This window comes from Nothobranchius furzeri, chromosome 1, assembly GCF_043380555.1.
Source record: "Nothobranchius furzeri strain GRZ-AD chromosome 1, NfurGRZ-RIMD1, whole genome shotgun sequence".
Lineage (NCBI taxonomy): Eukaryota > Metazoa > Chordata > Actinopteri > Cyprinodontiformes > Nothobranchiidae > Nothobranchius > Nothobranchius furzeri.
Window position 1 is genome coordinate 82,853,524 of NC_091741.1, and position 22,077 is coordinate 82,875,600.

Below are 22,077 nucleotides of genomic sequence, written 5' to 3' on the forward strand. Positions count from 1 at the left end.
TGAAACTCACCCAGCTTTATTCTTCATTGATCTTTTGCTCTCTGACGGATGTGGGGATTTCTTAGCTAATTTGATCAGCTTGGTTTTAGCTAATGCTGCTTTGCTCAACACAAACTTCTTCCAGGCTGTGCTGCAGCACGGGGAACATTGATGTTGTTTTTGCTCATCAAATTCAGTATTTTCTCCTTTTTCTTTTTTAATCCAAGCTAAATAAAAGATGAAAAAAAAGCTTCATATTTCATGTATTGCTGCTGGCTGCTGATTAAACTGTTTGTCCAGTCAGGAAAAGGACATCATAACCTCACAAGGAATGGAAATGTGAGGTATATAAATGTGTTTGTAAGTGCTATATGGGATTATTATTTCTTTTCCAGGCATAAACCCTTTGGACAACACTTCACCAAGTCCCCGAAGAGCTTTTACTTACTTCGAATGTGCTCTAATACAATTTCACACTACTTCACTGACCTGTATTGTGCTGCTTTGACCCGTGTAATTCCTCCCAGCAGGGCTTTGCATTATCACGATCCAGTACGCACTGATTCAAGATTATTCACCTTTCAAAAATTGTAACTTCAGAACCCCCCCTCTTTGGCTTCTTTCCTGTAGCGCTCGAAATGGCAAAATGCGAGTTCTCAGCTTCAAGATGGGATTGGTGAGCTTGTGCAACGCAGATGTCCAAGAAAAGTACAAATGTAAGTCAGATGCTCGCTCATGCAGACATATTCTCAGCAGCTAAACAACGATCCCAAACAAAACACTTCTGATAGCCAGAATCACATAAAGACATCCACTTAGTGTAATGGAGGAAATGGTGCCATTAGATGAAAGTGTTTTTTTTCTTGTACCAAGTGCACTAGTGGTTTTAAATGGATTGCTTTTTGAAGCTACATTCATGTTTGCTCTCTTTCTTATGCTCAAGTAGAATAGAGCTCATCATTTCCGAGCTAAATCTGTTCTAGTAGTTTAATTTTAGCGTGTGGGGGACGTGTTTTTGCTGCTCTCTTGTAGCCCTTGTTTACGACTCATCCAGAATGCTTTGCTAAAATAAAGAGAGGGTATTTGAAAGGAAAATGTTTGGACCTGTAACAGCTTCTCACACTGAGCAACAACCACAAACTCCTGCAGGGATTATTCATCCCTGGCACACATTCTGTTGAATACTGAAAGATAATCAATTCTCTTTAATGGAATCTCCAAAAATGGTCAGCTCTACCTTTCTGAATCCACGCAGGGGTGTGGTTTGTCTGACCAAGCCCAGGTTTTCCAACTGAAATCTTCAGGAATAATTCATCCAAGTGTCCATCATAGTTCAGTGTTTACATGAAAACTGTCATCAGTGTTGCTCTCTGTGTCCTGCTGATGTCAGTTTGACCACATCTTTGACCGACTAAATTACGGCTCATGGACAGTGTAGGATGTGGTGAATGTAGTGCTTTGAGAGCTCATTATATTACCTCTCCTTATGACCAATAAGCTGTGATACTCTATATAAATATAGAATATCAACCTGCTTGGTCTTTGGATGTTTAATCAGAAGATTCTAGGATTCTTGTTTATTCAGGGATTGTACACACTTCGTCTTGATTCAAGAAAAGAGTCAGGTTTGTAAAAGTAAGAATTTATTTTCCAAACAATTAAAACATGACAGGTTAACTAATATTTACTGTGATGGATGAACCTAGATGGAGGAGATGTGGTATATGATGCCTATGTGTGAATGTGATGTTATCAGAACTTCCGTATCTAGGAAAGCAGAGTTCTGAGTGTAAAAGAATTTGGTTTGCGTTAAGCTAAGAAGCATCAGACGCAATCCCACTGTGTTCTACCTCACCCTTCTCGGAGACCCTCTTCACGGATCCGGAGGTCATCGAGGTCGGATGACCTCTGAGCACCCAGGTCCAGTAGATTGACCACAGCACCGACTTCTCCAGTCCATAGATGCCGCCAGTCACACAGTTTGGATGGAACCATTTGCATCTAGACTCAAGGAGTCGGAACAAAATCAGCTTTGTTCTGCAGGAACCGGTTGCTGTGTCAGCTTTGCAACAACCTTGACGGCGTGTCAAAGGCTGCTTCTTAGTTAAAGAGACTTCACTACGGACGACCGTTTCCGTAGCTTCCTCTAGAACTCTGTAGAACTGGAACACTGACTCAGACTGAGACTCGAACTCGAACTGCTGAATCACCAGAGTGATTCTGCTTTAATGTTCTCATGTTATGATTTGTGTGGCCAATCGGAGGTTGACATGTTGAGGAATATTACCAAGACAACCTCAGAAAACACGCCTTCTCAGATACCGGATGCTCTGATTTGAGGGTAAGAAAATAGCATAACATTCATTTCAAACTTCAGTCATTCAAGCACAGATTAATGAAAGCATTTCATTTACATTATAATTATTGTAAGTGACAGTAAACAAATGTTTATTTAATGATTATTTAACTTATAAGTTTTAAAAGTTCTTCTATCTTGTGCTGTGAATAAAAACCAGTCTTAGATAAGAGTGAGCCTGGAAGGACCTTGAAGCAACAGTCTCTTCTGTAGATTAGAGCTCCAGTTGGAGACTTATGTCTCCAAATGACCGATACTGAAGAGGTGACCTTGTCATGGTCTGTGTCTGTGTCTTCCTTCATGGGTCTCCTGATGTTTTTCCATCCCTCTCTAGATTCCCTTCTGTGTCTCATAGTGCCCTCATGTGTCTTTTGTCTGCGTCTCAGTTAAAGCTCCAGCCTCTTTGTCCTCAGCTCAGTGTGTGTGTGTGTGTGTGTGTGTGTGTGTGTGTGTATGTGTGTGTGTGTGTGTGTGTGTGTGCCATGTCCTCCTCCAGCTAGTTTGTGTGAGTCCTTCCCTCTGTCTTTAGATAATTGTTGTTTAGTTTTGTGTTTAGGTATTTGCCCTCCTCTGTTTCTGTTTTCCCCATTTAGATAATTATTGTCACCTGCCTTCCATCCAGCCCTCACTCCACACACCTGCTTCCTGTTTCCTTAATTGTTCTCCCTGTGTATTTAAGCCCTGTCTTGTCTCTGTTTGGTGTCAGTCCATTGTTTGTTGTAATTCTGTCAAGTTTTCTCGTGCCTCTTGTATTTTTGGATCTCCAGATCTCTATCTGGATATTTGGACTGTTGGCTCCCAGCCTTTTGGATTACTTTTGTTTTTTGGTTACTCCTAAAATAAAGGAGTTTACTTTACATCTTCCCCAGCCTCGTGTCATCCTGGGTTTCTGCATATTTGGGTCCTAAACATCCCCAAAACGTGACAGACCTGTAGATTGAAAAACAGACCATTTCCGGAGGCTACAGCAGTCAGATTATTTGTGGTTTGTGGCACCAAGCTGAGAAAAAAACAACTTCACCACACAGTTTTTAACATTGCAAGCTGCACTTTTTAAAAGACATAATAGATGGTGTGGAAATGTCTCTGAATAAATATTTTCAGAACTCCGCTCAGCAGCTTTATGGGAAGATTTAAAATGCCAAACAAGCTTCAGCCTCGGTTCAGGAGACTGTACGGAGGAGGTGTCAGAGCCAAATGTTTTCATTGTGAGCAGGAATAAGTACTCAAACGGGGGATACGGGATGTTCAGTAGGCTGACACTGCACAGCAGACTCACACGCCTGTCAGGGTTCGTCTCTTTAGTGACACTCAGCGCTCAGACTCGTGAGACAGACTCGGTGCTTTTAATGCAGGGCTTTCAGCTCCAAGCTGACCGGTTACTAAAGATCCTGGGTTCATTTATGTTGATTCCATCGTGTCAGGACTGATTAGATTGAATGCAGAGAATTTGAGGCACATAGTTAAAAATACACTTTTTATTTTACTCATGACTCATATTATGCTTTTTTGAGGGGAAAAATTAGTCTATAAAATCATCAGTAAACAGCACAGTAGTGCAAAATCTGTGTGGGTAGACAAAACAGGCAGATAACGAGATAAAGCTTTTTTCTGTTAAATAAATGCCATATTGCTTTATTTATGCTGCTGCACTCACTGGTGTGTAATCAGGTTAGTTAATGCATAACTAATGGATAAGAGAGTCTATGTTTTGTAGATTTGTTCCATCAGGTGTCTGCTTCTGGAGGTCTGACAGACCAACGTCACCTCAGCCTGCTGCTCCACGAAGCCATCCAGATTCCCCGCCAGCTGGGCGAAGTCGCTGCTTTTGGTGGCAGCAACGTGGAGCCCAGCGTTCGGAGCTGCTTCCGCTTGGTGAGGCCTCAGCTGCATTCGTGGGTTTCACATCGTACACGTTAACAGTTGTGCCTAGGAATTGAAAGAAGGGGAACCACTTCTCAACAAGAACTGGTTTTAGATTCCCACCCGTAGTTCCTACTATAGGAGGTCTGAGAGCAATTGCTGTGTCTCCATTCCGAATCAGCCCTTTCAGGATTTTGCTATTTGCTAAGACATCAGCAGATCGTGACCATATTTTAAGGGTATTACATAACTGCTTAGCGCAAAATATAAGCAGTTTTTTATGACACTCTGTAGTGGACCTCAAAGCAGCCTGAAATACCGTGAAGACCTGGTAAAATAACACTACGTTATGGAGATAATAGATTATAAATTGGCTTGCCATACTTCATAAAAACAGGGCCTTTGTCCAACATGTTTTACTTTTTCCAGCACAGTACGTGTTATTGGCAGCAATAGGTTATCAAAAAGCTTCTTCTTGTAGCTGAAGGTTTGTGTTTGCTTTGGTAGTTTCCACTCTCCTCATTTCTGCATTGTGACTGGAAATGCTGTGTTTTGTCATTGTGTATCTTTTTTGTCTTGTTTAGAAAAAAAACTGAAAAAGAACAATCAGAAACAGGCTGTCACAGGGCAGAAAGCCTGTGGAACTGTTCTAATGGATTTATTTATCTATTTATCATTTTGAAGTCATTTTTGACTGAATGATTTTTGTAAATAAAATAAAATAAACACACTTTAAAGGATTTACCTCTGGTATCTAGAGACAATTGCCAACCTTTGACTGATGGTAAAAGGTCCTAAGAGACCTGGGGCCTCATTTATCAAGCTTGGTTACGCACAAAACGGGGTCGGAAAATTGCGTAAGCAACTTTCCACGCAAACTTTGGGATTTATGAAAGAAAATGTAGCGGAAAAATGTGCACAACTTTAAGTTGACTAAGGACCTTGCTTACACACATGTTGGGCATGGAGAGCACCTGCAGTGCTGCTGCTGAGAAGGATAAAAATATGAAATTCAGCAGCATTATCACTTGTACTGCTTCGTTTTCACACAGAACAAGACACCCCACACGCACACACACACGCGTGCACACACACACACACATACATGCGCGCATACTCACACACACACGCGCGCATACAAACACACACACAGCCTGAAGCGCAGAATACGGAATGCAGAATATCAGCAGGGGGACAGATTGAGACAGAATGTCACAGTGTGACAGTGTGTGTCCTGTCACTGTGACCCTATTGATCATGCACCCTGGCTACTTGGACAAGGGAGATCTCCGTTTGGGTGACTGGTTAGCGAATCCCGATTGGAGCATTTTTTTTATGTCTGCCACAGATCTCTGAAGAATTCACAACATTGACGGCTTCAGCAACGCTGTGCCACTCCAAGGATTTTCTCTTATTTGTTTTGCAAAAGCACTTCCTTTCATTTCTCCACCTCACCCACAGCTACCTCAATTTCTGCTTCTGTGAAATTGCGCTTCCTTGATCTGCCTTGATCTACGATCGCCATGTCATTGGCGGAGCGCTGCAACAGCTGGCTTATGTATATGCATGAGATCCACAAGGCACTTTGCATTGACTATTTATGGCAGTACGTGGGCATGGTGAGGGTGGGATGTGACTAAAAAGCAGCTGAGAACCTTTCTAGATAGTTTCTGATTTATGAAGCGAAGATTGCGTGCAGCTGTGCGTACTCCATGTTTGATAGATCACAAACTTACTTGGCGTAAGTAAATTTTATTTTATTTTATTTATTTTTTTGCTGAGCTTAAGTATGGTTTTAGTAAGGATTCTATGCAATGTTTGATAAATGAGACCCCAGGAATATTCAAAAAATATAGAAAACAAATATTGAATATTTATACATTTTGATACAGTGTTTTCCACATATTCTTCCTTGGATATGTTAGTACTGCAGGCAACCTCCTCCTGTAGCTGTGTAATATGTACAGAGAGACTTGTGTTGAAGGCAAAACAGGATCATTGCTTTAAATTGTACATGTGAACTTCTGTTAAAGAGCAAGTCACCCCTACAAGAAACTTACTCCACTCCCACTTCATGTTTGAAAAATGCAACAAATGCTGTTGCCTGGCAGACCGAGAGGGCAGAGCCACTAACAAAAACACACACAGGCTCACAACGGCGTTGTGACATCATAATGAACCAGTTTACATCATAGCATACCTCTTAGCCAATAGCGGTGGCAGATTTAAATTCAAATGCAGTGCGGAGTTTTTACCTGACGACGGCGCAACACTGACAGTTTTAGGCAGAAAATTTAAATTTTAACGAAGATGCACTGAAGTGCCAAATTATTGACTACACGTGTCTACAGCACGATTAGACACTTGTGTATTTAGTTTATCAGCAAAAAAATAAGTTGATTTGGGGGTGACTTGCTCTTTAACTAAAAGTATAAATGACCTTTGTGAAGGGCACTGACAAAACCTCATACCATCACTCGGAGTTTCACATGCATGCAGAAAGTGAAGATTTTCTTTAACCACTATTTCCTGCATTTGCAAAGGAAAGGACAAGAAAAAGGTCAGGTCAGAAAAAGCCGGTTTCCTCTAAGTCACATAGAAGCTTTGCAGTCATGGCCCTGCCTAGTCTAGAAATCTAGACCAACTGCAGCAATAACAAAATATGTTGCTCTGTAGGTCGGTCTCGGTCAGTCTAGGCACAGTCAAAACAGCCTCAGGAGGTCTACCGTGGGCCTGAACAGATTTGTGTCCTACCAATCACAGGCACTGAATGTTATTAGATGGGTTCAGCGCCAGTGCTGCAACAGAAGAAAACAGCAAAGCTCAGTAACGGGCCTCGTTTGAAACGGCTTTGGCAGCAACTTTGAACAGTGAAACTTGGGCTTTTCTTACAGACATGAGCAGATAGAAGTTCTTGTCCTTTATTTAGAATAAAGGATGTATTTGCTTCTTCAAATGTACGGAGAACTGCCCTGTTGATTGATTGCTAGAGCAATGAGTATGTTACATTGTTCATTGCTCTGATTGGTCCTAGTACTGTCTAATTGTGTGTGGAGACAGTTTGAAAGACAACATAGAATTCACCCCACAACTGAGCTCTGTCTATGGCTTGCCAACCTCGGTCTTGCCCACCTTAGCTTGCGATTGCCCGTGGGAAGTAGAGAGAGCATATCTTCACAAGTGGAAGGTAACCGTTAGCAAAAGCAATTCCACAACATGGCTGAACACATTCAGGCGTGTGTTGTTTGTGGAGCTAAAATCTCACCGTAGCATTTTTTACCTAAGAGAGAAGAGCTGACGAAGGCAGCAGAGTTGTGTTGTTGTTGGAACAATCAAAGGTGAGATATTTGCATATCATGAATATTAATGAGTAATCCTGCCAACACCAGAGTTTTTTAACCACAGAAAATGACCAGAGATCACAACGAAGACATTGAAAAACATGAGTGATACATGTAGAGGTAGAATTTGTGCAAATTTAACATTTATTTTAAATCTTGACAATGACTGTCTATTTCAGGTAAATACACATCTGATAATGGAGTATGTAATGCTGTACTATCACAGATGAAGTGTGTAGATGTGAGCCATCACCGCTCATCCATCCATCATTCCTTTCCCCATTGAGAGCTTCACTGGTGTATGGATTTTTCATCATCTGCAGATTCTTGTCAACATTGTTGACATTATGGACTACTGATGGGAAAACATTAGTTTGCTCCTTTCTTTGACTGGGGAACAATTGTGTTGAAGTATTTGAAATATTCTCTTTTTTATTTCTTGTAAAATTAAAGCTCCCATACTCCATTTTACTCTGTGAAGACTGTGCTTTCCTATAAATCATTCCAGACCATGATCATTTATTTACCTGTATAAAATTAAAATAAACTACAGACTGTTGTAGATTAATCAATCTATTTTTGCTGGTGACAGATAAAACATCCCATCGGTTGTGTGTGCGACTTTACCATGCAGAAGCGTGAGCAGCATTTAGACGCTGCCAGTTCCAGGTGTTTGGTGTGTTAGACGCTGACATTTGACCCCCCCATGAGGATCAGGCTGGATTCTCTCGAAACAGAGAGGAGCTTCTTCATCCTCTGGAGACATTACGTCTCTGTACACCTCACAGTCTGTGATCAACACATTCACACACGTTTATTTTGTTACTCTGCTTGAGCAGTGGGGGGAGCCCCAGGGAAATCTACTCCTTAATGCATCTCTGATGCAGACTTAATGAGAATTTAGCACATCACGGATTCTTAGCGCTTCGCAAGTTATTTTTTATTGGGTTCACTTCCTCTTTTTTCCACTTTCTGGAATTTATAACAAGCTGTCTCCAAGTGAAACAGAATAAGTGGATAAACACGTGGACTGGCATTAATCTGTTGTATTTTTGGCTTCACAGTAGCGTGAACACACATTTTACATAGCCCTCAGGTAAACTATAATGTTATATTTCCTGTTCTCTTTATTATTTTCTGTCTTTGTTTATTTTTTCTGTGATATTTGGCACTGTCCTCTCTTCTCACTCCAGGCTTCCGAACTGTTGTTGATCTATATTTGGTTTGTTTACAGTCTTCTCTCTTCTTTCACCTTCCTCCAATTTTTCTTTGCCAGGCCCCGGGGAAACCTGCCATCGAGGTGTCTCACTTCCTGGAATGGATGAGTCTGGAGCCCCAGTCGATGGTTTGGCTGCCTGTCCTCCACCGTGTGGCTGCTGCTGAGTCCACTAAGCATCAGGCCAAATGCTACGTCTGCAAGCAGTGTCCCATCAAAGGCTTCAGGTGGGTACAGCATATGCTTCTTATAGAAATGTAAAGAGATGGAAACTAAATACTGCATAGAATGTTTTTTTATCAAATCATTTAAAGTGATTATGCGTATTTCCCCTGGCAATAAGGAGCGGTGCATACCTAAATCATTGCAAACAAGTGGTGTTTTTGTGTTTGAGTAAGACCTTACCAACGGATGGCCATTAGAATCAAAAATCTCTGGGAGTGCAACCTCCAATGACGGGCACACCAGACTCCCTTTCAATACTGGCAACAAGTGAAGAGGTAAATGTGTAAAACAACAACCTTTATGAATAGCGAACATTTTTCAATTGTTTGTTACAAATTAGTAAATGCATTTTGTCCTCATGGGCTCCCATAGAAACATGGCATCTAATATAGAGTCGCCCAGAGACTTAGATCCACTCCCATGTATTTTAGACCTGATTTTAATGTTTATATGTTACAAAGCCGCCGATATTTTTCAACAACTGGGCATCATTTAATTAATTTTCAACAACATTTTGATGGATGTTTTCAGAGATTACCAGTAAAAACTACACATTGTCTCTTTAAAACATAATGGGCATGCAAAACCAACTTTTATTATCACACCCTCCATTGGCATGCTCACATTAGTTTCAGTCTTTTGAAAGACCACTTCACCAACAGGCTCCTCTGCTGAAGCAAAACATTCAACTATTGGCTGATAAGTCAGAAGTGCCACCACCATATGACGTGTAGTTCAAATCACCTACAGCACTATATACTGATGACTGAGGCATCACAAATTCAATACATTTAAAAAAATAACAGTCTCAAGCATGAGGACCCCTCTTACAATATTGTGATTGGTGGATCACTCCATGCAGTGTGTGTCAGGCCCACAAAACATTAGAAATGTTTATATATGGTCTAACCTCATTGCTTATAAGCCTTTTACATTGCTGTCAGTTTCACAATACCTGGTTCTTTTTGGAAGAAATATCTAAAAATTTCTGCAGGACTTGATCCCTGGATGCACTTCTATAGTTATTTAATGCGAACTTGACAATGGAGTAAATGATGAAATGAAGAATAGAAGAACTGCTTGGAAAATTGTCTGACTGAAGCTGTTAAGAAAAGCTCTTAACGTCTTTCAAATGACCATTAATAAAAATAGATAGAACTTAATCTGATTTATGAGTGAAATGCAAAAAATTTAGAATATGGTGCAAAAGCTGATTTTTGTCACTAATTCTACTTAAAAGGTGAAAATTGAGATGTTTCAAGTCTTTATTTGTTATAATTGTGATGATTGTGACTTACAGCTAATGAAAGCCACGCATTCAGAATCTCAGACAATCAGAATATTGTTAAAAGGTTCAATATTCTAGACTCAAAGTGTCACACTCTACTCAGCTAATGAATCCAGAACACCAGCAAAGGCTTCCTGGGCCTTTAGGGTCTCTCAGTCTAAGATGAACTACTGCTCTATATTGGACTTTTGCTCCATATTCTCATTTTTTATGTTCACCTGCACACCCTGTGACATTCTTTATTGTTTTGACACTAAAAAGTATTAATGTATACATATTACAAACACCTGGTGTATGTTAGGAACAGCATGTTCACAGGTTCATCTATTCATTGAAAGCATGCATTTATATAACTTTGAAGGGTAATTTTAAAGTCTTAGATAAATATTGTCTTAGCATTTTCTTTAATCATAACCTGATGTTAAAATTCAATTTACATTAAAATGTCAAGCTCTTCTGACGGAAGGTCCCCTCCTGTAAGTGTGTGTCTACGGTTTTATATCTCCACAGCTCGAGTAAGATAAACACACACGACAGCTAAATCAGTTTAATCATCAGTAAAATCTCCTTGTTATATTGATCTTGACAGATATCGCAGTCTGAAGCAGTTCAATGTGGACATCTGCCAGACGTGTTTTCTAACCGGCCGCACGACCAAGGGAAAGAAGTTGCACTACCCCATCATGGAGTATTACACCCCAGTAAGATGAGCGTTATGTAACGCCTCAACAGAATACTAATTCAATTCTTTAGGGAAAGATAAAGCTCAACTCTTCTTACACTCTCCATTCATTCTGCCAAACATGGATTAGGAATCTAATCCACTGTAAAGTGTCTATCATCTCATGCAGATCTTTAGTACACACAAATGAAGTGCCACTTAGTAGCATTATCCTTTTTGGCCCTTCTCACTGTGTATTTGAAGGCATAATTTAAAAACCAAACCTAAACTCTAACCTAATGCACAAAGTGTAGTTTTTCAGTGTTTTTTTTTATTGGAAATTTAGTGAGATTGTGTCAGATTAAATCCATTATCTGTTACAAAACATTAAGTGTGACATCTTCATAAAATCGTATTTTCATTGCACATTTTTTATTAGAGTAGGACAAAGGTTCTCCTGAAAACAAAGCAAGGAAGCACTTTACATTTTTTTCTTAAAATTTTCTTTTTTCTTTCTTTTTCTTCCATTTAAAGAAAGGAAATCAAGGAAATGTTTGTCATGAAAACAAAATAAACTAAGAGATGGAGGGAAACACTAGTAATGGAACATCCCTGAATGTATTTTACATGAGGTGATCTCTGGAGAAAGCCACTTTAAAGCTGTGCAATTTGTCTTTCAATCATCCATGCCTTGTGCTTTAACCCCCACCCGTCACCCCTCCTCCACCCTTCACCCTCGGCGACTGCAGACAACCTCGGGAGAGAAGATGAGGGACTTTGCAAAAACTCTGAAGAACAAGTTCAGGTCAAAGCAGTACTTTACAAAACACCCGCAGAGAGGTTACCTGCCAGTGCAATCTCTGCTGGAGGCTGAGAGCTCAGAGACGTGAGTCCCGCAACACTCTGGCTTTTCTTCGTGTCTGTTCCTCTCATACTCACGTACACATTCCTTCTGTTGTATGCTAATTGTGCTGATTTACTCGGATGGTTTAAAGGGATGTTTCTGTGGTCGGGGTTCACATTAGCTTGTGATCTCTGTCTGACTCAGTCGCGTTGCTCACCAGTGAGTCTCAAGGGAGAACAAGGACTGTGGGACTAAAATCAATAAAATCATCATGAAGCTCTGCCTTAGGCTAGTATCCAGGATGATTTGTCATAAGTATGGGTTCATTTTCTTGTCAGGTTGTGCAACTAAAGCTGCAAAATGTATAAAATATTTTACAGTGTAAGGTTACTTAAAGCAAATTATGAAGAATTTTGGTTTGCTTATGTGCTGACAAGGTCCTCTAGTCAGGAGGATTACCTCAACCCAGGTTTAGTCAGACTGGCTCATTTTCATCTTCTAAATCCTGAGCCCAAACTGAAAGTCATTCAGGAAATGTTGGTACAGGGGTGAAATCATTTGTCAGTTTTCTTTTGACATGATGCCTTTTGGGAACATCCTCATAATGTATGTTTTTATAGCTACGCTGATGATTCACAACACTATGTTCCTGCTCTCCAGGAAACAAATGCTGAATTTACCTAGCCATGTCTGGTCAACTGGTTCCACTAAAACGAGTAAAGAGTAACATTCATTTACTATTAACATAAAGTATGGTTGTTACTCTACATTTAAAGGGGACATATTATACAAAACCCACCTTTTAAAGTATGTGCTGTCATGTGGGTCTCTACTGCCTCTGTCAACACTCCATACTTCAAAAATATGTCCATCCTTTTCCTGTCTGGTTTTAGGATTTATGTGACTAAAGCAAGCTGTTCTAGTCCCAGTTTGTGATGTCACAAATGGAGACAGATGACTAGAAATACCTCTCACGTGTAAGACATAGCTGCTGCTGGAAGAGCAGCGGCTCTACTCTGATACCCTCCTGGATTGGAGCTTCTCAGCTCATAGCAGCCTGAGTGAAGGATGAGTGGGAGTGGCCAGCTCCAGCTTGTTTTCCCAAAGTGAAAAAACCCTGAGTTCATTCTGGAAGGTCCTGAAACTGTCAAGAGTAAAACAGCTGAGATTGCCTTATGTGTGAGGGATTTAGTGCAAAGAACTTCATGAACATGTTTAATATCGACCATAGAACTACTTAACTTAACCCCTTAAATTTCCAGGATTAATGAACACAATGGGGTTTTGTTCCACAGGCAGGACGCTGGAATGCTGAGGGGTCAATAAAAGTTAAAGTGTCCCTTTTAAGCCACTAGGATTAGTGGAACCAGTTGACTCTTGGTTTAAATTATTCAATATTTTTGTGCTGAACCAAATGATTAAACTAACACTATGCATCATCTGTCAAACAAATGGAACAACAGTAAAGTTATCAGAAAGACAAAACATAAACCTCATTATATCACACATCTTGGTGTTAATGTAGGTTGGTAGTGTCCAATCCTGGTGCTTCAGGGCTCACTCCTGCAGGTTTATGTAGTCTCTTTGCTTCAAAAAACCTGACCCTATGGTTTATTTACCTCCTGAGCACAATTGTAAGTTCTGAAGATGCCTGAAGCAGAAAAACCTATAAAAAATGCAGGACGGTGGCCCTGAAGGGCCAGTTCTGGACAAAACTGTTGTGGAGCTTTGAGCCTCACAATTACAATGTTTTTTAAACATAATTCTTACAAGCTAAAGTATTATTTATTATGAAATTATTAAGAAAAGAAAAGATAGATGTATGTATTTAAATAAAACTGTAAAGACACTTTTTACCTATATTTCTGTTTAGTTTTAGGTCATATGAGGTCTTGTTTTCTTTAGTGTATGAGGAATACCTCTGTGAGATCCTGATTTAAACTTCTCACCTCCCCAGACCATGCTCCTCACCCAGACTGCCTCATGCAGACACACACAGCAGGATTGAACATTATGCCAGCAGGTATGTGCCCTATAAATCAAATAATCGCATCTTAGTCTTCCTTTTTTTCCACATTTCTCTCTTCGATTGATCTGCCTTCTTCTTTAGCTCCTCTTCTTCCCTCTTCCACCTTATCCTCCCTTCCCTGCCTTCCTAATTCCTTTACCTTTTTAATCTTTGCTGATTCTGGTATTGATTTGCGTTGTGTACTGTACTGCAGCCGGGACAGTGGCCGGACTGCCCCGGCACTTCCTTTTATTCTGATCCTCAACACAAACACACCCTGACACACACAAGCGGAGCAGTTTGTGGTTCTGTGTGAGTGTCCGTGAAGGTTAGTGGGGGTCAGCATGCCTGGCGGCTTGTCACTTGCCGGGGCAGTGAGCCCATTGGTCACCTGGGTGCCGTCGGTGAGGATTAGTGTCTATGTGACAGGTTATAAACAGGCCATGATCCTGGACTCCCACACTCCTGGCAGCGCTACACTGTGGGCATAGCTGGACACACGCATCCTTTTAACCTGCAGTGTGTGAATGTGTGTGTTTGTGCGTCTCCCTGAGGCTCCTACACACGTTATGTCCTGCCAAAACAAGAGCAACAGACAACAATGGAGCAGGAACAATCGTCATTGTTACCTCTTTTATTTACCCCGTTTTCCCTTTTCAGCTGTTCTCTACCTTTACTCTCTATCCTCTATGGTCTCTTCTTTTGTCTTCTACAATATTTTGTCTCTTTCTGTCTTTATTCTTGTTCTTTCATCCATTTGTTTTCACATCCTCTTATGTTGACTGAGATTTGTCAGTTACTCTATAATTTTCTTCAAACTGCCCACATTGGTCACCTTTAAAAATCTCAAACTCTCTTTACCCACAGCATTCATTAACTAAAACTGGGGAGGAATTTAAAAACAAATAATTCATATAGTTATATATATTTTTTAAATATCCATCCATCCATCCATCCATCCATCCATTTTCATCTGCTTATCCGGAGTCGGGTCGCAGGGGCAGTAGCCTAAGGCGAGAGGCCCAGACTTCCCTCTCCCCAGCCACTTGGGCCAGCTCCTCCGGGGGAATCCCAAGGTGTTCCCTGGCCAGGTGAGAGACATAGTCCCTCCACCGTGTCCTGGGTCTACCTTTAGGTCTCCTCCCGGTTCGATGTGCCTGGTAAACCTCACCAGGGAGGCGTCCAGGAGGCATCCTGACCAGATGCCTGAGCCACCTCAACTGGCTCCTCTTGATGTGGAGGAGCAGCGGGTCTACTCCGAGCCCCTCCCGAATGACCGAGCTTCTCACCCTATCTCTAAAGGAGAGCCCAGCCACTCTTCGGAGAAAACTCATTTCGGCCGCTTGTATCCACAATCTCGTTCTTTCGCTCACTACCCAAAGCTCATGACCATAGGTGAGGGTAGGAACGTAGATCGACCGGTAAATCGAGAGCTTTGCCTTCTGACTCAGCTCTCTCTTCACCATGACAGACCGGTACAACGCCAGCATCACTGCAGACGCAGCACCAATTTGCCTATCAATCTCACGCTCCAGTTTTCCCTCACTCGTGAACAAGACTTGGGGCAGGACCTCATCCCTGACCCAGAGAAGGCATTCTACCCTTTTTGGAATCAAGACCATGGTCTCAGATTTAGAGGAGCTGATTCTCATCCCAGCTGCTTCACACTCGGCTGCAAACCGCTCCAGCGAAAGCTGGAGATCATGTTCTGATGAAGCCAACAGGACCACATCATCTGCAAAACGCAGAGACCTGATCTTCAGGCCACCAAAACGGATGCCCTCCACACCTTGTCTGTGTAGAGTTATCTGCATACTGAAATCACCTCTGTTGCTATTCAGTGGAGATTCCGAAAAATGACCAATCATTATATCTATATATATATCATATATATAGATATCCTGGATACTTATATATCGATCTAAGTTCATACATCAACCTGTTTGATCTAATTTTAATCCAAAGATTAATGTTTAATTTAGATATTTAAATTTAATAGCAAAAGTTATTCAGAAGCTAGGATCTTTGCTTTCAAATAACCAGAAACATTATACCTTTTCTGTTTCGTTTCAATAATGAGGCAAGTTTAAAAATGAAGAAATTTATTACTAACAATTTTAAACTGAAAGATTTGAAATGACATCATAAATGACAATTCAAGGATGACAATTTAATGACAATTTTTAACCGCCTTGATATTAAACTTGTTTTAAAAGCAAAGCTGTGGCTGAATGGAAGCTAAGTGAAAAATACGAGTTTGGATGCGTGAATGAGATTATTAGGAGGTTTCATTCACAGAGAGCAGAAGCATTCTGGATGGAATTGATGTTTTGCGGCTGAGTTATTAATTGGAACACACCCTGCAGCCCCCCTTTTTAAATAAGGGGACCACCACCCCAGCCTGCCAGTCCAGTGGGACTGCCCCCGATGTCCACAAGATATTGCAGAGCCGCGTCAGCCAACACAGCCCCACAACCTCCAGAGCCTTAAGGAACTCCGGGCAGATCTCATCCAACCCTGGAGCCTTGCCACAGAGGAGCTTTTTAACCACCTCAGTGATCTCAGCATCAGAGATTTGAGAGGCCAACCCAAAGTCCAGAGACTCTGCTTCCTCACTGGAAGACATGTCGGTGGGATTGAGGAGATCTTCGAAGTATTCTGCCCACGATCGATCCACAACGTCCTGAGTGGAGGTCAACAGCACACCGTCCCCACTATAGATAGTCTTGGTAGTGCACTGCTCCCCCCCCCCCCCCCTGAGGTGCCGAATGGTGGACCAGAATCTCCTTGAAGCCGTACAGAATTCTTGCTCCATGGTCTCAACAAACTCCTCCCATGCCCGGGTTTTTGACTCGGCGACCAACCGAGCCGCGTTCCGCTTGGACTGCCGGTACCCATCAGCTGCCTCTGGAGTCCCACAGGCCAAAAAGACCTGATGGGACTCTTTCTTCAGCTCGACAGCATCCCTAACGGCCAGTGTCCACCAGCGGGTTCGGGGGTTGCCATCACAGCAGGCACCAACGATCCTGTGACCACAGATCCGGTCGGCTGCCTCAGCAATGGAGGCACGGAACAGGGTCCATTCTGACTCAATGTCCCCCGCCTCCCCCGTAACATTTTGGAAGTTCTGTCGGAGGTGGAAATTATAGCTCCTTCTGACAGGAGACTCTGCCAGACGTTCCCAGCAGACCATCGCAATATGTTTGGGCCTGCCTGGTCTGACCGGCATCCTCCCCCACCACCTGAGCCAACTCACCACCAGGTAGTGGTCAGTTGACAGCTCCGCCCCTCTCTTCACCCGAGTGTCCAAGACATGCGGCCGCAGGTCAGATGAAACAACAACAAAGTCGATCATCGAGCTGCGGTCTAAGGTATCCTGGTGCCAAGAGCACATATGGCAGGGGTGTCCAATCCTGGTCCTGGAGGGCCGGTATCCTGCATGTTTTAGTTTGAACTCTGTTTCAACACACCTGATTTCAATCAGCAGCTAATTAATAGGCTTCTGTAGAGCCTGATGAGCTGCTGCACTGGTGTTTCAACCACTGAATCAAGATTGTTGGAGCAGAAAAACCACAAAACCTGCTGGATACCGGTCCTCCATGACCAGGATTGGACACCCCTGACATTTGGACACCTTTATGTCTGAACATGGTATTATGGACAATCCATGACTGGCACAGAAGTCCAACAACAAAACACCACTCGAATTCAGATCGGGGGGCCGTTCCTCCCAACCACACCTCTTCAGGTCTCACTGTTGTTGCCCACGAACGGTAAAGTCCCCCAGCAGAATGAGGGAGTCACCAGAAGGAGCGCTTTCCAGCACCCCCTTCAAGGTCTCCATAAAGGATAGGTAGTCTGAACTGTAGTTTGGTGCATAAGCACAGACCACAGTCAGAACCTGTCCCCCCACACATAGGCGGAGGGAGGCTACCCTCTCATTCCCTGGTGTAAACCCCAACGTACAGACACCAAGATGGGGCCAACTAGTATGCCCACCCCTGCTCGGCGCCTCTCAGTGGGAGCAACTCCAGAGTGGTAGAAAGTCAAACCCCTTTCAAAGAAACTGGTTCCAGAGCCAGAGCCATGCATTGCGGTGAGTCCGACTATGTCTAGTCGAGACCTCTGAACCTCACACACCAACTCAGGCTCCTTCCCCACCAGAGAGGGGACATTCCATGTGCCAAGAGCCAGCTTCTGTAGCCGAGGATCACACCGCCAAGGTGCCCGCCCTCGACTACCACCCGTCACACACTGCGCCAGACCCCTTTGGCAACTCCCACGAGTGGTGAGCCCATGCGAAAGGGGGACCCACGTTTCCTCTTCGGGCTGTGCCCAGCCGGGCTCCATGGGTGAAAGCCTGGCCACCAGGCGCTCGCCAACGGGCCCCACCTCCAGGCCTGGCTCCAGAGGGGGGCCCCGGTGACCCATGTCCAGGCGCGGGAACACGGTTTCCATTCACATAATTCATCATAAGAGGTCTTTGGGCTGCTCTTTGTCTGATCCCTCACCTAGGACCTGTTTGCCATGGGTGACCCTACCAGAGGCAGAAGCCTCAGACAACTTAGCTCCTAGGATCATTGAGACACTCAAACCCCTCCACTACGGTAAGGTGGGAGCCCAGAGAGAGGTCCTAGAGTTTTTACAAAAACATATTTTTTAAATATGTTTTTGTAAAAACTTTACAAACAATTGATATCTTACCTATAGGTAGCTTTTTAATCAACCTCAGTTTGGAGAAAATGAGAAGATTTATTTTCATTTCTCATCAAGCAGAAAGACGTGTTCCCTGATTAGTCAATAACTTGGTCATTTATCTTCTGCTGTCAAGATAAATATTTGGGTGTTGTTTTTGGCCAATCAATGTCTCTTGATGGCCACCCAAAAACATTGGTATGAAACTGTTTTTATCACTTATCTCCAAACTGTGAAGGTTGTTGTCAAAACATGAACTTGAAATGGTGCTCCATGCCTTTATCTCCTCCTATGTAGATTACTGCAACACACTCTTCACATGTTTTAACAAAAAAGCCCTTGACATCCTTCAGTTGATCCAGAACTCGGCAGTGAGGCTCCTAACTGGAGCAATCAGAAGAGCTCACATCACTCCTATTGTAAAGTCTCTGCACTGTCGTCGTCATCTTCTTCCTCCACTTGTCCGGGCCGCGGGGGCAGCATCCCAACTAGGGAGCTCCAGACCGTCCTCTCCCCGGCCACCTCCATCAGCTCCTCTGGCAGGACCCCAAGGCGTTCCCGGACCAGATTGGAGATGGAGCCTCTCCAACGTGTTTTGGGTCAACCTGGGGGCCTCCTGCTGGCAGGACATGCCTGAAACACCTCCCCAGGGAGGCATCCAGGAGGCATCCTGACCAGATGCCCAAACCACCTCAACTGACTCCTTTCGATCCGGAGGAGAAGCGGTTCTACTCCGAGTCCCTCCCGAATGTCCGAGCTCCTCACCCTATCTCGAAGGCTGAGCCCAGCCACCCTACTGAGGAAACTCATTTTGGCCGCTTGTATCCGCGATCTCGTTCTTTTGGTCATTACCCAAAGCTCATGACCACAGGTGAGGATTGGGATGTAGACCGGTAAATCGAGAGCCTGGCTTTCTGGCTCAGCTCCCTCTTTACCACGACAGATCGGCTCAGCATCCGCATCACTGCAGACGCTGAACCAATCCGCCTGTTGATCTCCCGATCCCTCCTACCCTCACTCGTGAACAAGACCCCAAGATACTTAAACTCCTCCACTTGAGGTAGGACCTCTCTCCCGACCCGGAGTTGGCAAGCCCCCCTTTTCCGGTTGAGAACCATGGTCTCAGATTTGGAGGTGCTGATCCTCATCCCAGCCGCTTCACACTCAGCCCCGAACCTACCCAGCAAGAGCTGAAGGTCAGAGCTGGATGAAGCTAGGAGGACCACATCATCCGCAAAAAGCAGAGACGAGATTCTCCTGCCGCCAAACTCAACATACTCCACACCACGGCTACATCTAGAAATTCTGTCCATAAAGATTATGAACAGAACCGGTGACAAAGGGCAGCCCTGGCGGAGTCCAACCCTCACCGGGAACAGGTCCGACTTACTACCGGCTATGCGGACCAAACTCACGCTCCTCTGGTAAAGGGACTGAATGGCCCTCAACAGAAAGCCACCCACCCCATACTCCTGGAGCGTCTCCCACAGGGTGCCCCTGAGAACACGGTCATAAACCTTCTCCAAATCCATAAAACACATGTGGATTGGTTGGGCAAACTCCCATGCCCCCTCCATCACCCTTGCAAGGGTATAGAGCTGGTCCACAGTTCCACGGCCAGGACGAAAACCACATTGCTCCTCCTCAATCTGAGATTCAGTTATCGATCGGACCCTCCTCTCCAGTCCCTTGGAGTAGACCTTTCCAGGGAGGCTGAGGAGTGTGATCCTCCTATAGTTGGAACACACCCTTAGGTCACCCTTCTTAAAGATGGGGGCCACCACCCCGGTCTGCCACTCCACAGGAATTGCCCCCGATGACCACGCAATGTTGAAGAGACGTGTCAACCACAACAGCCCTACAACATCCATAGCCTTGAGATACCCAGGACGAATCTCATCCATCCCCGGGGCTCCGCCACTGTGTAGTTGTTTGACTACCTCAGCAACTACTGCCCCCGAGATTGGACAGTCCATCCCCAGGTCTCCCGGCTCTGGTTCCTCCTCAGAATGTGCATAGGTGGGATTGAGGAGCTCCTCAAAGTGTTCCTTCCATCATCCGACCACAGCCCCAGTTGACGTCAGCAGCTCCCCATCCCCACTGTAAACAGTGTGAGCGAGTTGCTGCCTTCCTCTCCTGAGGCGCCGGACAGTTTGCCAGAACCTCTTTGGAGCCGATCGATAGTCTTTCTCCGTGGCCTCACCAAACTACTCCCACACCCGAGATTTTGCCTCGGCAACTGCCACTGCTGCACCCCGCTTGGCTATCTGGTACCTGTCTGCTGTCTCCGGAGACCCACAGACCAGCAACGCCCTGTAGGCCTCCTTCTTCAGCCTGACGGCTCCCCGAACCTCTGGTGTCCAACAGCGGGTACGGGGGTTGCCACCCCTCTGCACGGGTTACCCATTAAGTTTAGAGTTCATTTTGGAATCCTGACTATAACTTTCAATGCTCTACATGGTCAAGCTCCTCCCTATATAACTGAACTGTTAGTCTTATGCCCCAACCCGAGCCCTCAGGTCCACACACCAGAACCTTCTAGTAGTTCCAAAGACCAGATAATAATAATAATAATAATAATAATAATAATAATAATAATAAGAAGAAGAAGAAGAAGAAGAAGAAGAAGAAGAAGAAGAAGAAGAAGAAGAAGAAGAATACATTTTATTAGCTGAGCGGCTGACGACTGTCCCCCATGCTAGTGAGGTGTGCAGAAGGAGCAACAAGGTGAAGAGAGGAAGAGGATCTGAGTGAGCATGATGGGGTGGCAATATTGGTCAGGATTGTACAGGAATCAAAATCAGTTTTGGCCCTGAAAACCAGAAGTAGTTTGTCTCTACATAGAAAACCTTATAGCAGAATGCTAAATATGGCTGAAACTTTTACCTGTGACTCTTGAATGACCTGTACTTGTATAGCACTCTTCTGAGTCAGAGGACTCCAAAGCACTTTACTCTACAGTCATCCATTCACACACTGACAGGGGGTGTGAACCTGCAACCCCTCCTTTTACTGGGTGGGGTTAGGGTTTACACCTTAACTACACAGGCAATCTCCTAATCAACAATCTTTGTTTCAAGACAGTAAAACCCACATGTGTTTTAACACTCGTGTGTTTATGAAATAATAATAATAATAATAATAATGCATTGAACTTATATAGCGCTTTTCTAGACACCCAAAGACGCTTTCACACACTCTCACATTCACACACTGCTAGTGATGGTAAGCTACTTGTAGCCACAGCCGCCCTGGGGAGGTCTGACAGAGGCGAGGCTGCCATTTGGCGCCGTCGGTCCCTCTGACCACCACTAACACAGGCAAGTTGGGTGAAGTGTCTTGCCCAAGGACACAGCAGCAGGATACCCCTGGCGGGAGCTGGAATCGAACCCATGACCCTCCGATCGTGAGGCAATCCACTCTCCCACCTGAGCTACTGCTGCTCAATAAATTGAATAAATTATTTTCACAACTTTGTTTAAAGCGTGGTGGTCCATCAGCTCGGTGTACAAAAGAAAAGGAATAACAATGAAAAAAGGAGAAAGGTATGAGCTCTATATTTTATTAACAAGATGTAAGCAGAGGTATAACAGGAGAAGAC

At 43.8% G+C, this 22,077-nt stretch overlaps 1 protein-coding gene across 5 annotated transcripts in view; it reads left to right on the plus strand.

Annotated features, from left to right (window-relative positions):
- drp2 (dystrophin related protein 2) overlaps positions 1–22,077 on the plus strand; it is a 525,275-nt gene that overhangs the window by 470,907 nt on the left and 32,291 nt on the right. For all 5 annotated transcript variants that reach the window (XM_015949550.3, XM_070550594.1, XM_070550593.1 and 2 more), the window contains 6 exons: positions 610–695; positions 4,053–4,210; positions 8,816–8,982; positions 10,858–10,969; positions 11,679–11,815; positions 13,731–13,796. In XM_015949550.3, the coding sequence (XP_015805036.1) occupies positions 610–695; positions 4,053–4,210; positions 8,816–8,982; positions 10,858–10,969; positions 11,679–11,815; positions 13,731–13,796 (726 nt within the window). The remainder of the gene's footprint in view (positions 1–609; positions 696–4,052; positions 4,211–8,815; positions 8,983–10,857; positions 10,970–11,678; positions 11,816–13,730; positions 13,797–22,077) is intronic.